We start from the raw sequence: 17,399 nt of genomic DNA on the forward strand, positions 1-17,399 counted from the left end.
CGATATAACGTCTGATTGTCCTACTTCGACAATTTGACCTTTAATGGTTTGAGTCTATAATCAAAATAATTCTTACGTCACTTATCTTAAAAATATATTAGCCTATAAACTCATCAATTGATTTTATAATCAAAATCCATGATTCTTAACACCTCTGTCCTCAACTTATTCCAACCAAACAAAGATATAAGAACATGAAAAGGAAAGGATCAAAATGAGATTGATAAGATTAATTCAAATAATTAGGATTAGTTGAAACAAAAGATAAAATTTAGATTAAAATAATTAGATGAGGGTGAAAAGATTTATTGAGATATAATAATTTTTTATTATTTAAAAAATTATACTATATCTTTTGACTAATATAAATAGGTACTTTTGGATCAATCCAAAACACTACAAAAATACTCCTAATTCCTGTATAGATGAACTTCAAAATACTCCTAGTTCCTATAAAGATGAGCTTCAGTTAAACTACCTCACACTTTCATATTACTATTAGAATACAATTTTAACACCTACTGTATCTTTTTTAGGATGATTTTAAGATAATTATTTATTGAATTTGGTGTTTTGGGATACATTGCCTAAACATCCTCCAAATGGCCTCAAATTTATACATTACCACTAACATATGTACTAAATCAAATTGTAATGTTTATTTTTTTATGAACTTAGGATAATTATTCATCGAATTGGTAGATTATATATACAAGTGTGTTCTAATTTATTTTCAAATATAATAGATCTACTTCCTCCAAAGGAAATGATATCAAACTTTCACATTATCATTATAATATGATTGTAACACCAATTATGATTTTTTTATTTTATGATAATTATCTATCGTACGTTTTGAAATATATTATGTAAATGGGGAAGAAGGGGAACCAAAAAAAGAATGTGCAAAACGACAACCAAGGAGGAGAAAAGACTAAGGGGCAGCGACAAAGAGGCAACGACTACTACAGCTGGGATGAGGAGGTCAACAACCAACAAGCACATTGGACAATCTTATTTCATTACTAGATCCTATTTCATTACGAGAAGGATAACACAGGTTTGTTTGGGGAACTATAATAAATAATCTAAAATTTTGTTGAACCAGACCAAATTGTTCAAAAAAAACAAATTATATATAATCTATAATGAAAACCAAACAATTTAACATAAATGAAGACATCTATTTAATAAAGGAAACCATCAAATAGAGGGGCATCATTTGATTAAAGGGTAAATAGTGAAGACATTTTGGGTTAATTTGGAGAACTACAACAAATAATCTAAAGTTTTGTTGAACCAGATCAAACCGGTTCAAAAACAAAAAAAGAAAATGACGTCATTTAACAAAATGAATGAAGATATCTATCCATTCAAAATAATACACCTAGTAATTTTTTAATAGAAAGACATCATTTGATAAAACGAAAATAGTGAATAGTTTTTCAGGTAAATTGCCCAAATGTGTTCTAGCTTTTCCTAAAGGTTTAGGGATTTATATCACAGAAAAGAGGAAAGAAAAGGTAACCCATGATTCATAGGCTGCAAATAGAATGAAACAAAAGACTTGAGAAAACCAAAGAAAATTTCTGCTAGGCACACAAATTAAAATAAAAAACTAATGTATTTGGAAGTGACGGCTGCCAACAGAACTTAACAACCTTCGTATGCTGACCCCAAACTATCAGTGCGGGATATCATCAATTAGAGTGGTAGAACCATTGGTCTAAATTGCATACAGCATAAAGGGTAAAGCTTCCGAAACCTTATATTCAGATTCACATACATAGATGGTAACAACTCAAATGTCACATACGCCACTCACCTTGACGGAACTCTTACAGATAAAGCTGCCAAATTCTATAGCAAGATTCTCCAGAGAGCACCATGCCTAGTCTATTGTTTGCTCGTCTCATCTATTGAAGTAGATATCTTCAATTTGTCGAAGCTCAGGTGTTTATCCATATCAAATAAAGATACTTGTGCTGGTATCAGAACTGCTCAGGTGGTTCTCTACTCCAAACTTGCTTCAAAATTCTGCGGATCCGTAGATGTTACCAATTTGATTACAGCTACTGAAACCACGTTAAAGAGTGCTGTTAACCACTGCTTAAACAACCTCTAAATATTTTAATTAGGAATTATCAAACTCTGTTGCAATTGATCAGATCTTTACAAGGTATTGTCTCATATGCTAATGTGCACTAATTTCCCACTCAAGAGAGCAATTATTTCTCAAGTAAAGAAATAAATAACTAAATGTGACATCTGAAGAGAACCCAAAGGTTGAATTAACCAGAATGAAAGGTCAGAGCAATGGCTGATAATAAGCACAATTTATGAAGTAATTAGCTATGAGAAAGGATACAGAACAGCTACTAAATGAATTGTCATTGACTTACAAACCCACAATTGATTTGACTCTAATTTACACTAATACAATTTACCGTCACAGAATAACGCTCAGATACATATAGTGTACAAAATGGAAAGAAAGATAAACAAACTAAACTACAATAGCATATTTCAACAAGCATTAGCCTAAAGTAGCAACAGCAACTACAATAATTAATTACTGCTCCCAACTGTTTATGGCCAGACCCAAGGTTCACCTCCTCTTGAGCTTTGTCGAAGTGATATGTCATAATCATTCCTTAGCGTCCAAATTTTTGTTTGACATTTGACATTACCCAACTTCAATCTCTTAATCAATGTTGTGAACTAAAGGTCATTAAAATTAGCTTTCGAGCGTTTGCATGTGACAATATGTATTCCTAATAAGAAAGATGACCATTTGACTAATTTTAACCTTTCATATTTGATAGGTGGTAGCTTTGACTTGTTTATTGAAAATTGTAAGATCAAAGATAAAACAAAATCTCAAATCATATCTTCTGTTTCATCCTTTTTCATATTCATTATATCCATGTTTCTCACATTTTATGTCATATAAATTTTCAGAAAAGTTTTATTTTAAACTTACAATATATTATTTATGGGGACTGGCAAAAATATTATTATCATTTCACCTAAAACAATTTTCAATAAGAAATTCTTCCACATTGTCTGTTAACCTCTACAATATTTTATTTTAATCTTACAGAGAATGATCTTATATTATTTTCCTTTCCTGTTTACCACAATAATTCCAGTTTTGTCAACCTTTTTCGTACCAAGGTTCTGCAAGCAAATTATATTTTATTCTTGAAAACATTACATCTACCAGTCTCATTCCTTCCCTTAAGGAGTTCCTAATCAAAAGTTGCCAATATTAGCTTGCTGTTAATCCATGCTCTGGAGCAATCCAAAATAATATTTGAACCCTTTGTTACAGTGTATATGCATAAGGTTCCAACAGCTCATTTCCACTCGACATCCTAGCCCACATGGTTATTCCCTTTGAAGAATGCAACAGTGATAATGCCACATGTCACTGGCCTAAGACACCCTAGCCTAACATCTATCAGTAAAGGTCCAAGTTCTTGTTTGATCTGACAATTTTGCATCAGTTATTAGCTAATCTGATACAATCCTCCTTTCTCTAAGCTTAGGACTGGGTACAAAATGAATACACAACATTTTTCATAAACAAGCAAAGTTCCTAATGTGTACCTGTATGTTATAATTTGACAATGGCATATATATATAATATACAAATCAAGCAAAAGCACAAGCTGAATTTGAAGGTCATGGATAGTATCGGCACGTACACAAAACCATTCTCCACAAACATGGGTTTTACAACATGTTTAGTGCATAGGAATCGATTTTTACCATCACAACTATAGAAATCATCTCAGTGGCTAAAAGAGAAAAGTAGGATAACCTTCAAGTACAACAAAAAGACACAAGGTCCCAACTATTTGATGTCCTCTATTTTATCATGGATCAATCACCACTCAATTTACTTGACTGGTGTATCCATACTCTCCTTAAATATTTTTAAATCAGTTCAACATTGTAACAATCACGGTTCAAAATAGCAAATTCACTGGTTGATACGAGCTGGTATTACCAGTCGAACAGCCAACTGAGATGCAGATTGGACAATTTCACTTAAACTGGTCCACTATGGATTGTACCAAGGTTTACAGTTTCGAATAATACCATACCAGTACGGGAAGTACGTATCGGTCCGACAGCATACTGGTATGTGGACCGCTCGTTACCGGGCGAGACGCTTAACATCACCCCATATCGGACGATACGAGGTTATATCGGGCGGTCATGGTCGAAATTTCGACCGTTACCGCCCGACACAGCTCAGTAACGATAGATTTCGACCATTATCACTCGGTAACGGTTGAAATCAACTGTTACCGATCGATAACAATTCTCCAACATTCAAATTGACCGTTGGAGCCCTTTCTCATCGGTTTTTAAACTCATCTTCTCTCCTATTTCACTCCACTTCACTCTCATACTATCTTAAACTATCTCAAACTTCTCACATTTGCACTCTCCTAAACTCTACAAAACAACGATTTGTGAATTGAATCGAGGCTAATTTAGGAAGATTAAGAGAAAGAACTTTCAAAACAAGAGGTATGTATTCTTTTTTTTAATTAGAGAGTAATTAAGATCTTTAATATTATGATTAGTGTGTTTAATATTGATTAATTCGAAATTAGACACTTAATAGGTAAAATATTTATATTTCATGCATATTAAATATTGAAAGATATTTATGAAAGTAAAATAAGTTTAATTAGGTTTTATTAAAGTTATTGTATACTACGATTAGTTATTTTAATGATGATTTAATCGAAATTTGATCGACTTTATGTCAATTCAATGTTTTTATTACCTATTAGGGTATTTGACATGTTTACAATGTTGAAAGAAAAGTAATTAATGGGTAATTAACTATGTTAATCATGTGATTAGTGTATCTAATGATGATTTCATCGTAATTTAACTTATATTAGATCACAATCCATAACGGACCGAAATACGAACCTTGAATAAGACCATTTCTCAAAGTTCGAAAAAGATTTGTGATACTATTCTTACCTAATTTACATTGATTTTGTTAAACTTATACTATTACTATATTTATTTCTAACTTCAAAACCATATTCTAACTTTTTTCTTTATTTTTAGGTATTTTCATAAGATATTACGGCTAAATTTAGGTGTACCGCTCGGTACGCCCTAGCATAGTGCTCAGTACACAGTATCGTACTATACCAAGCAAACCTCGAAACTCCAATACGGTACAAAATTTCAATCCTTGGATTGTACCATTTGATAAACTCAGTATGCCTAGTGAACAGGACAATAAGAGACCAGCACCAATATCTTTTTTTTTTATAATAGCTATCAATTCTTCTTTTTCTTTATCTCTCGATCTGTATCTACAACTCTCTTTCATTTCTCTTACCCTCTGCCTCCTCCCCACTGTCAAATCCTTTTTGTCTTGTTCAATAGTTCTCTCCTCTCCTGGACAAACCAAAACCAGTCAGCTCAAGGGTCTACTGACACGCCATATGCCCAACCATGCTAATAGTTTACCAGTCAGCTAAAAGATCAAATTAGGTTTTGGAACAAGATTTAAATCCTGATTATGATAACAATAATACAAGTCACCCTAAAGCAAACAACAAACGGTTTTTTAAAAAATCAGATTCTATGTTAATTGAATTAAATATTAGTTCTTAAAAGCTTCAAAAGGGTTGGTAACTCATTCTAAAAAGATAAAATTAGCACTATCAAGCAAAGTACCACATACAGGTAACTAAACTTGCTTAATACACATAATAGTAAAATTGCAATTTTCACTCACAATTTATGTTTGCCAAGTTCAGCCATTTATATTTTGTATGCAGTTTCAAGGGGCAAATCGCTTCTTAAACAATACATGTCTCTTTGAGGGATCCTTTGGTTTACTTTTCAAACCATGCCCAGCCTGCTTGCTCTTCCCAGTGCTAAAAATTAGCAACAAGAAAACTCATTGATAAGATCGACAATTCCAAAATTTAATAAATAGTACTAAAGGAAAAAGGATAAGAAGGCATACCTGTATTCCATATACACCATCCCAGTCGCTCCGGAGAAAGCACTCATTGATCCTGCAGAGCGTTTGCTTTTAATATTAGCAATATCATCTGCATCTTCTTGCAACTGCTCCAGACCCACCATGTCATCCCCCGCATTCAGTACCTGTCATAAAAAAATTTGCCATTAATATTTATAATATTAAACTGTAAAGCATTGATCTTTAACCAGAGAGTCATTGAAAATACCTTGCTTAGTAGTTCAATTTGCTCCTCAAGGCTATGATAGCTGAGTTCAGCGCCTGAATCAGGAGGCGGTAAGCTGGTGATTACCTGCAACAGTCATAGTTTCCATTGATTATATAGAATCTCAATTCAATCAACAGGTCAAGAAAACCGAAGGATAAACAAAAACCGATACATGCAATTACACCAAATTGAAGAATTTAGTCTTGCATTCTGAAAAATCAACAAAGATATTACTAAATATTTAGCTCAGCATTGAAGAAGATATAACACAAATAAAAGGTGGTGACTTGATATTGTGCCCTTTGTGAATCAGACGAAAAGATGCAAATCAAAGCTGGAGATCAAGGACACAGACAAATAAGTTTTGACATTTGTAAGCCTCTACAAACATGAAAATAGATTATTTTAGGGGGGGGTGGGTGGGGTGGGTACCACCTTGAAGCTATATCCTTGATCAATTAAGAATTGCTGCCTTTTAGTAGAGTAATACATCTCCTGTAACAAGTAGAAAGACCAATTATTAATAAATCATAACCAAATAATCCATGACTGCTCCATAACTTAAGCCAGTGACCAAGAGAAGCAAAAAAACAAAAGAAAAATGGAAAAACAAACAAACCTGTGTATCTGTGGAAACAAGGGAATAGAAAAAGGCATTGTATTCTTCTTTTCCACCTGCCATTCTGTCTTGAAGTCGGCCCTATGTATACAGTAAACATCAAACACTTAAACAAAAGCAAATTCAGCATACACACCTTAAAAATTCAATCAAAAAGGTGAAATGACAAGCGCACCATACAAGATAAGAACATTATAAGGCAAAACAAATCTACCATTGAACATATGACTAATAAATGATGATATCCAATGGTAAAGTGTAAAGTATACCAACCCATTATGATTACATCTAATAACAAAAGAACAGAATAGACATAGATATGTCTATGACAAGTTATATTTCTGAACATTGTTTCAGATAATTCAGAAATCCTAGAATCAAAAGAATCATACCAGGTAAATACAAGAAAATGAGTTCAGGTAAATGTAAATGCTTCACTAAAATTTAAGCAGATTGACATGATGTTGCATGGATATGCTCGTCAGTCTTAGTTGCATTCAGAATGTTAGATCAAACAAGAAAAAGAAGAGATGAAAGATCCGGAGATATATAACTGTCATTATATTCAGATGATCGTGACCTTGAGTTGTATAAATAAAAATATTTAAAGATAATTAGTTGAAAGCTACTGTAAGAAGTGTTTATTTCTGATTTCATCATGTTGTAGAAGTCCAATAACACAAAACTGTAACTTCTTATTCACCCAAACATGTTGAAAATGAATTTTCTCAAGGTGGAAGCCATAGTCCATTGAATGCTAGATGATAATCACATGATACTCATGTTGATCTGCTCTTCTAAGTATTTTAGGGCTTTCCCTGTCCAGCTAATAACAGCCCTTTTAGCTTTTAAGCTCACCAGCTTGATCTGGATTCCACTTACCCAACTTAAAAGCCAAGTTAATAAATTCATTGCTCTAGTGCCATTAGGTCTGAATTGCCTGGAAGACAAATTCAAGACACACACAAATAAACAAAAGCTATGTCCAAGACGTGAGTTCAATAGATTCTGATGACAAGACGCAAACAAGCCCATATATAAGCATGTAAACCCTGCTGATGCAAGCTCAAATCAGAGCTCTTATATAACAAGCCAGATAATAGTTGCAAGTCCACTTCTAATCTCAAGATATGAAATTAAACTAAATTTACGAATAAGTTGTTGAATTGTCAAACACCATATACAAATTGGTCATCCTAACTTCATTTCCTTGTCATCTAGCAACAACAAAAGTACCTTTGCCCTAAGAATACGACCCAAACGTTGGGCTTCCTGACGCCGTGACCCAGCATGAGAAGAAATCTGTATTATCACATTTGCTTCTGGAATATCAATTGAATTATCGCCAACCTGTATAAGACAGAAGAGAACAGTTAGGAAGTCAAAATGTGCATTCAAGGACACTTGTATATGAAACAAGAAAAAAAGGTAAACAATGAGAGTATATGGACTGTAGAAAAAAAAGTCGCCATTAAGCATATTAAAGCATGGATATCAAGGATTCTTTCCCTTAATTCACACATGAAGAATGCAAACAGGCTCTGTGGCAAATATTAGTGAACCACTCTGCATTAGGCTTCCATGACTACTTGCAGACTTGATAGTTAGGAAGAATATAACATGAGACTCAGGCATATGCTAATTCAATCTTCAGATGGTTCCCCTATGCTTTTTCTACTGCTCGAATATGATTAGACCAATATGTACCATTGAGGCACAACCTCTACTTCCAAGTAACAATATCCCCCCATCAAAAGAAAAAGTAAATAGACTAATGTCAGGACCAGAATGCACAAACCTTGGACAAGAAGATTGTATTGACATCAGGGCTATTCTTAAATGCTTCAAGAATCCTTGTTCTCTCATTGTGGCTGAAAAATAACAAAGGAAAGATGCACGATAATGAAACAAAGAGCAAGGACAATGAATGTAAATACAAGAACAACATCATCAGAGTCCCCAAATACCTGGTTGCACCATAGATCATGGGCTTGCGCAGCTTCATTGCATATGCAGTAAGTGCAAAGAGGTTATCAGCAAATACAATAATCTTATCACCACGCTGCTGCTCATGAAAGCGAATCAAAAATTCGCAAGCTCTGAACTTATTTGGATTCATCACATAGAGTGCCTAGTAAGAGGAGAATGAAAGTAACAAGAAAGGTGACCCTGAACATAGTGATCTGAACTGATAGTATCAACTAAATCACAAAATATGGTACTCCCAGACAGTATATGGATCCAGCTAAGTCTCTTTTAGGGGGGAAATTGTTATCAGATTGGACTTTTTTGCTTGAGGTGAGTATGATGACTGTCTTCTGAATCCAAGAAACTCATGTGCCAATCAAGATAATTGACTAAGATATCAACAGAAACCTGATTTGATAAACTACGTAAGACAGCAACAAACATGTGATTTAATAAACTAAACTGCTCTAGAAATAAGCTACAAATCATCATATGCATAATTACATCTAAAAAATTAAATTGTGAATTTGCATAGCCTCAATAATGCCGCTACGCAAACCTTTCTAAACCTCAAGAAAAACCAGAATGGACAATGACTGCAAATCCATGATCATCGTTACCTTTATCCAGAAACCATCAGAACTTCCACCTAAAAAGGAACCAAGTTGCTACCAACAAAAAATCAACTTGCTAGTGCATGATTATGGTAGAGTTCCACTTGAAGTGAAAATGAGGCGACTTTACATTATTTCAGAAGTTCAGGTTATGACAAAAGATGTGATTGAATACACATTTCATCACCAGAAAGCACCCATAATATGCAGGATAGCATCATGTAACATCCACAACACTCCTGTTGCCTGCATTACATTACCTGTTCTTCAATCTTCCACAAAATGAATTATCAGTCTTCTATTTAAGGATCACATCTTCCTGATCAGATCTAGGGATCTACAATTTACTTGGCCTAACTCAAACATTTATACCAATATAATAAGTTTACATACATACATACATATTTGTATGTATGTAATATATATGTATATACATTAATATATATATGTATATATATACATATATACATATATATATATAGGATTTGTTGTACCGCCCGACATGGTACAGTATGGGTGATACGTACCGGTCCAACAGGTGACCAACAAGTGGACCGCCTTGTACCAGACAATACAAAGTCTGTACCGAGCAACACGGTTGAAACTTGACCGTTACTAACCTATACTAATCGGTAACGATCGAATTTTGACTGATACTGATCAAAAGCTCAGATTTGATCCCTTCCAACGGTCAATTTGACCATTGGAACAAATTCAAAGGGTTTTTAAACCCTTTCCTCCCTTCCTTTTAATGCTTTTTACTCTCTTCCACTCTTCAACACTCTCAGACTCATTCTCACTCACATCTCTTTCATTCTCACATTTTCACTATCTTAAACTCAAACAAAATTGCGATTTGTGGATTGGATCAAATTTGAGAGACCAACAACAGTACGGTGATAGTTGGTCATTCTTTTCCAAGGCTGATCAGTCTTATAATATGTAGTAGGACAATGGCAAAAGTAGAATTCTGACATTCTCCAACCTTCGCACCAATACATGCCACAATTATACTTGCCTCAAGAGCTACCTCGAACACGTGTAGTTCACGACATTCAAGCTATAATCATCACCACACTGATGTACCAATGGTACATGATGTATCTATATACCACATGTCGTAAGAGCAATTTCTGGATTGGATCCGATAAGCATACCATATTGATATACAAATACATAAGATTAAAGATCCCGATTCACCACCAGTAGAGTACCATCATTCATTTTTATGGTAGAACCAGGTATATCCATCGATCGATCTATTTATTTCTTGATTTATTTGAATCTTAAAGGTTAACTCATATTCTAACAATTCAAGTCATATCTTTGTAAATAATTCAATATCAATGGAAGGATGGTTCAAAACATGCCAAAACGTAGCTCCTCAAAGCCCAGAAAAGATACATGCAGCTATTCCTTCCGAATTTAGATGATTTTTAATGAAATTATAGTAAACTTACATTTAGTTTCAAATAAAAAACCCTAATCTAATTTTTTCCTATTTTTCAAATTTTTTGGGGCTTTTTCTGTCATCGACATGCCCCGTCAACACTCAACACGTCGATACGAGGCGACACGTGCCAAGCCGCCGGCCAACGCCCCCGATCGGCATGAGAAGTCAAATATATATATATATGTATATATATATATATATGTATATATATATATATACATATATATATATACATATATATATCGAAATAAAAAGTTAACATATTGTTGGTACATAAAAGTCCTAGAACTATACCAAAATAATAATCAGATTAAAGCATCAAAAGTCATATGTAAGATACCACACACAAGGTCGCATTTAGATTAATTACCGCATATCTAATGAAAATGACAAACCTGCTTTTTCTTTGAATTTTCTTTTTTTAAATATTCTGCAAAGAATTCCTTGGTCATGGGACACCAGACTTCAGCACACTGGACATTAGCTATAAATCCTCCTTTTACCAGATCCAACCAGTTTGCCTCATACAACTTTGGTCCGATAAGGAAATTCAAATCTGTTATGCGTTCATCCTCTCTCACAAGGGTTGCTTGAATAACAACCAAAGACAATTCAGCAAAACAAATAAAAAGCTTATACAGAAAAGAAAGAATTATATATATATACACAAGAAACACTAACCAGTAAGCCCAAGTTTGCAATGAGATTTAGTTATGCTGATAACTTTACGAAACATGTGTGCAGGAACGACATGCACCTGCAACAACAAAAAAGGACAAGAGCCAGCATATCATATTTTTGTGAAGTATCAATAAAATAATTTCCCATAGTTCAAACAAATGGATGATGTTTGGATGGACAATTGGAAATCCACTCGGCTAAAGATGTCATTAGAGCTAGAGATTTGATAATTCGAACTAGAAATGGTATTGAAATGACTTTTCAGTTCCCAGTGTTCAGCTGCAAGAATAGGATACCAATTTCTGTTCTTAGGGAATGTAGTTTTCCCTTTTGGGGTATTTGAAATTCTGACTGATGAGGAAATTCATGGTTACCAATAAATTTGTGGGGTATTTTAAATGTCTAATTTATCTAATAACTTTATTGGGTAGACAAACAGAGTTAAAACATCAGATCTTAGTATAAACAAAACTAGTTTATCAAAACAAATATAGTTATACAACTGCCAGATTTGTCAGATTCCAAAGTACATGAGCCAAACATGAACCATTATTTTTCCAATTTTGATTCCTATTCTGACTCTAATTTAAATGACAAACCAAATGCCACCTAAAATTTATAAAAGAGAAAACATACCTCATCCATGAGAAGTAGTCCCCACTCTCTATTTCGTATTTCTTCAATGATTTTCTCAGAATCCTCAGATCGCTTCCCACCAAAAGCAACCATGTTATAAGTGGTCACAACTACACCAGCCAAACTACGAAATTTTTCCTTGTTATCAGATGTGAACCGACTGATCTGTTCATCTTTGATGGTGGACCAGAGCTTGAATTGAAAAGCCCATTGATCTACAGAAACAGCATTTGTGGCTAAGCAAAGGCAGCTCTTTTTTACACGACAAGCAGCAGAAACACCAACTAGAGATTTTCCAGCACCACAAGGCAGTACAATGATGCCAGACCTTGCTCGGCCTGCAGTTTTCCATTAAAAAAATTAAGAAAATTAGTTAATACTCAACTAGTTGATTTAACAGTTTCCATAATCTGAAGATATTAAACAACTAACTATATGTAAAACCTTGAGGAAAAAATATGCACAGTATAAGTCCCAATTTCAGCAGGCATTTTGACATACATTTTGCAAGTAGCATATTTGATGGGACTGTCTTGAAAATTTGGTGCTTCAGATGAAATTATAAAATACTATAAATTTTATGTCAAACAACATGGAAAGCTAGATGATCAGTATCTTTCATCTTTTGGAAACTAACAAGAAAAACTCAGTCATGTTTTTTCAGTATGCAACTGTTTTCAAATTTATTGACTGAAAATAGTAATATCATGTGATAGGGAACAACAACTATGAGAGCAAATCGGATACACCTAATAAACATAACAATACAAATTCTTCAATTTACCATTCCGAAAAAGGAGGTTTTGGTAAAATTAGTGCTTAGCCTAGAAGCTTAACTGTCAATACAGATTTCAAATTATTTTTCTTAAACATTCTTTTCATATTGGAAGTGTTGACTGAAGTTCAACAAAATGAGAACCTAAAGCAACAGGAGAAATCAGTGTCTATTTTAATTTCCTGATTGCTTTAATCCAATGGAAGGATTCACTGGGACAGACTTTTTAAATGATAATGTGAAAAAAGATTATAAAAGAGAGGAAAGAAATGAAATAATATTTTTTCTTATATTTTTCAAGCATAGGGAAAATGTGGGGGCATATTATCTGCAAGTAAGACTTGAAAAATAATTTAATTAAAAAATGGGAATCCTCTCAGATTTAATACCAAAATGAATTTCATGGTTTATTTTCCCAGCAGGATGACTAGAAAACAAATAGACAATCAGAAAAACTGCCTACAACAAGCTAAGCTGCTTAGAAGAAATACAATAAAGAGATGGGGTAAAGAAGGGCTTGGACTTACATGAAATACAATAAAGGGATGGGGTAAACAAGAAGTGCGGAAGAGATGGCAGCTCGAAGGAATAATGCTGAGGAACTTGTATTTAGTAACTAATTCTTTGCAATGACCAAATATTCAGGAGTTGGTTACCCAAATATGCAATGAAAACAAAGAATGAGATAACATAAAGTTCATCATGAAGATAACAGTACTTTACTGTAAACTTCCAGATAAGTGTATGAGATAAATAAACAAAGGATCAAACAGAAAATTTAACTAAATTTCTCAAACCATAAAAGCTATTTCCTGATACATCTCATGTGCATAATGAGCAACTAACAATTGCAAGCAAAACAAAAGCCTCAATGAAATACATAGCACATAATTGTAACTCTCTATTAGTCTATTATAAATCTGGAAATTAGGCAGACATCAATGCTGTGTTACAAGCACAATAATGTGCAGATGACATGTACATAAAAAGTACTCACCATTTCCAAACATCTTACTGAGACTTTTCTCTTGATATGGTCTTGGTTGGGCTTGAGGTTTCAATTCTATATTCAAATCAGGGTTCACCTGGAAGACGAAGACAATTTTCCCTCATTTGTTACGTGTGCAACAATCATAATGGCATACCAATATAAACAAGGAAAAGGAGAGTTCACCAAAAAAGCCAAACATTCACAGCATAATGATACCTCTCAAGGAAGCTACTAAAATACATCATCCTATAATCAGAGTGGAGAAATTTGCACTTACATGACAATTTAGAGATGTCCATATTAGGAAGCAAATTAGTTTATGAAAAATATTTTTGCTCAAGTGTGGAACTTTCAGAAGACAAACTGATAGTACAATATATTTCTCTGTGTAGAACACTCAAGATAAAGATATCAATACTTTATAGATGTAAATTATTATCTTGCTTCTTGTTCTTCTGTGAGCAAAAGCAAAAATGGAGGCACAGCGAAATGTATCTCTCCTATAGTTTCATAATTCTTTGACCCCTGCCTTTATGGAAGAGAGGAATGGCAACAAATCAACTTATTGCAGCATCTTTTTCTCAATATGTTAAGCAACAAGTGGAAAGACAAAAAAACTGATTCTCCAAACTCCAAACAGGTGCTTAAGTATCAGGCATCCTAATATTAATCTCTTCCATATAGAAACATATGAAAATTGCCTTTTTACCCCTTCCCTTTCTTTTTCTGTTAATAAGACTAAGCAGAACCATGGAAGAGGTGCCCGATGTTGATAGTACGTGGAAGTAACTATATCTACTAGTATGAAATAAATCATGCAACATTCTTTTGACAGTTGAATGTGAACGTGTCCTACTTATGAAACCAAATATTCTAGCAGTCGTAATCAGCTTATGGACTACAGAGTATGCATCAGTGGAATAAATTTTGTTAGTTTAAGACAAAATAGGTAAAAAAAGATAAACACAATATCCATTGGACATTGTGAAGAGTGCTTGTGTCAGTCCAGTACTCTTAATCAAGTTATAAACAGAAAAAATTGACACCTTACTATTTAAATACTTGGAATGTCCAATCAAGTTTTAAACAGATATATGACTCACTAGAATTTAATTTGATTCTTAAAAAGCTCAATCAAGTTTGTAACAGAGATATGACTCACTGTATCATTCCGAAAATCATACTCCTCAAGCATAGGGTAGTTCAGAGCATTTGGCAAGCAACGTTGCTTGACATTCTCCACCTGCAATTTGAAAATGATGACATTACAGACAAAGTTTCAACTGTAGCAAGATACTCGTGCTATAAAAGTAAGGCACCTGAGCAGGATCTATTTCAAATGAATGAGTTTCCTTTTCTTCAGCTGCAGCAGCCAAGTCAGCCCCATTCAGCAAGTCCTCATGACCACCTTGTATCTCACGCACAGATTTGCTAATTGTGAATGTCTCAGCACCATGCAAATCCTAAAGAATGAATTATCAGAAGCTCTAGTCGATGAGAAATTTTAAACTTTAAAGGTATTGCAAATGAGAACAGGGCAAAAAGATGTATTGAAAAAGAACTCTACAAAACTACAAAGTGTCGAAGGAACTTGACAAGACTGACTAAGCATACAGCCATGCACTACTTTCATGTGAAAAATCCATAAAAAGGAACTGATTTTGTATATTCCCAAATAAAATAATGGAATCATACTTGCATATGATTCTTTTTAACTACCGATGAAGAAATAATGCATATGTGTTTTCTAAAGAAATAAGGAACAACCTACATATTGACATGATTGAACAAATTCATGAATGCAAGCTTCCATTCAATAATCTTAAAGATAGAAAAGAATATTAAATACCTCAGAATTAATCCGTGCCTTTGATATGACATCATCCTTAAGCAATCGCTTCAATACCTGCATTCATGAATGTAAAGTTCTTAGCACCAATAGCAAGAAAAATATTTGCAAAGAGAAGGCAAAAAAATGTTACCGATCTTCAAAATTGAAAAATATTACCTCAGGAAATGGTGATTCGACAAAATACCGATTCTTTTTCAACACGAGCTTAACTTTGCCGTAGTTAGCAGTAGATCCATGGATGAAGTCAATTATCTCAGCTGGCAACTTAGTTTTCGACAGCTTGCTCAGGACGCTGATGATGGTCTCAGTCTCCAGACCAACAGAAACCGCAGCATACAGAGAGTGCGGCGTCAAATTATATTCATGCATTGATTCGGGCCTACGAATAAAGATCTCAAGATTGAAGACGCATAAATAAGCCTAGAAATGATTGACGCTCCAAACGAAACCCCAATACCTGCAGACGGGCTCCGCGATGGCAATGAGGAAATCATAGGCTTGCTTGTAGAGAGGGGAGAAGGTTTCCAAAAAGATCCGGCCATCAGCGCAGGCCCAAAGCGGCCTGTTCACGTGATCCGGCTTCAGCTCCAGCTGGGTGAAATCCCTCTTCTTGATCTCGCTCTCGCCTTACCCATTCAAAAATTCCACAATTATCAACAGAAAAATAATCAGCAAATTCACCCAACAAAACGTTTATTTAGCACATATCGAATACCGTCCCGGGAATCGTCGTCGAAATCATTGCCATAGTCATTAAAGTCCTCTTCTTCCATCATATGAACCGCCTACTCGACCAAGAGAATTAGAATTCCGGAACAAGGGCACAAAATTAGGGTTTCATAATCAACCGATTGAACTCACTTTGGAGTAGGAGGAGGAGGAAGTCTTGTGTTTCTTCATCGGTCGACCTCTTTCTCCTAAATCGGGACTCAAGAAAAGGGATTTAAAGAGAGAATCGACAAAAGGAGAAAAGATTTGAGGAAGAAAACAGAGAAAAAATAATCGAATTAGGATATCGGACGGATCAAGTGGGTATTGGTTACGTACCGTCGCCGGCCATTGGCGATGACGCGGTCTTCCTCGTCGAAGCTGAGACCGAGAGGAAGAGATCAGAGAGGTATGCAGAGGACAGCACGCCGTGAAACGACAGAGCCGAGTGGGTTAGTTTTTATAGTGGTGGAGCGCCAAGCGGACCACCACAATGCATGGAAGGACCGGGGACCACATTGGCCCCACCGGGCCCAAAGTTTAGAGTCAGGTTGAAATATGGGGTGGACAAGTGCGTAAGTCGAGAAATTAGATATTACTATTTTATTTTTTTATTTTTTTTTTTGACAAAAGATAAATAAGAAAGACTAGATTTGAACTATGTGATATTTACCAACTATATTAGCTAATATTTTAAAAAAATAGTTAAGGTTTTGAATACTCAACTCTTAATTATTTTTTTAATATTTTTAAAATATCTCTTTGGTAATTTTTTTCTTATTTTTTTTTATTTTTTTATTTTTTTTCTTCGCATAATGAGGATAAAATAAGGGGATAATGTGCGACATTGATGAGCA

At 34.3% G+C, this 17,399-nt stretch overlaps 1 protein-coding gene across 1 annotated transcript; it reads right to left on the bottom strand.

Annotated features, from left to right (window-relative positions):
• Nucleotides 1–1,668: 1,668 nt before the first annotated feature.
• On the bottom strand, nucleotides 1,669–16,981 carry LOC135649494 (general transcription and DNA repair factor IIH helicase subunit XPB1-like). Its single transcript, XM_065167895.1, has 21 exons — nucleotides 16,882–16,981; nucleotides 16,696–16,751; nucleotides 16,550–16,619; nucleotides 16,292–16,460; nucleotides 15,991–16,213; nucleotides 15,832–15,888; nucleotides 15,302–15,445; nucleotides 15,145–15,225; nucleotides 13,989–14,076; nucleotides 12,217–12,554; nucleotides 11,581–11,656; nucleotides 11,295–11,488; nucleotides 8,832–8,995; nucleotides 8,663–8,735; nucleotides 8,101–8,214; nucleotides 6,865–6,945; nucleotides 6,681–6,740; nucleotides 6,246–6,329; nucleotides 6,020–6,162; nucleotides 5,786–5,927; nucleotides 1,669–2,075 (listed from the first exon to the last, which is right to left on the bottom strand). The coding sequence occupies exons 1-20, from the start codon at nucleotides 16,892–16,894 to the stop codon at nucleotides 5,831–5,833; spliced, it is 2,325 nt and encodes a 774-aa protein (XP_065023967.1). The 5' UTR covers nucleotides 16,895–16,981; the 3' UTR covers nucleotides 1,669–2,075; nucleotides 5,786–5,830.
• Nucleotides 16,982–17,399: the final 418 nt, after the last annotated feature.

This window comes from Musa acuminata, chromosome BXJ3-9 (assembly GCF_036884655.1).
Source record: "Musa acuminata AAA Group cultivar baxijiao chromosome BXJ3-9, Cavendish_Baxijiao_AAA, whole genome shotgun sequence".
NCBI classification, from domain to species: domain Eukaryota; kingdom Viridiplantae; phylum Streptophyta; class Magnoliopsida; order Zingiberales; family Musaceae; genus Musa; species Musa acuminata.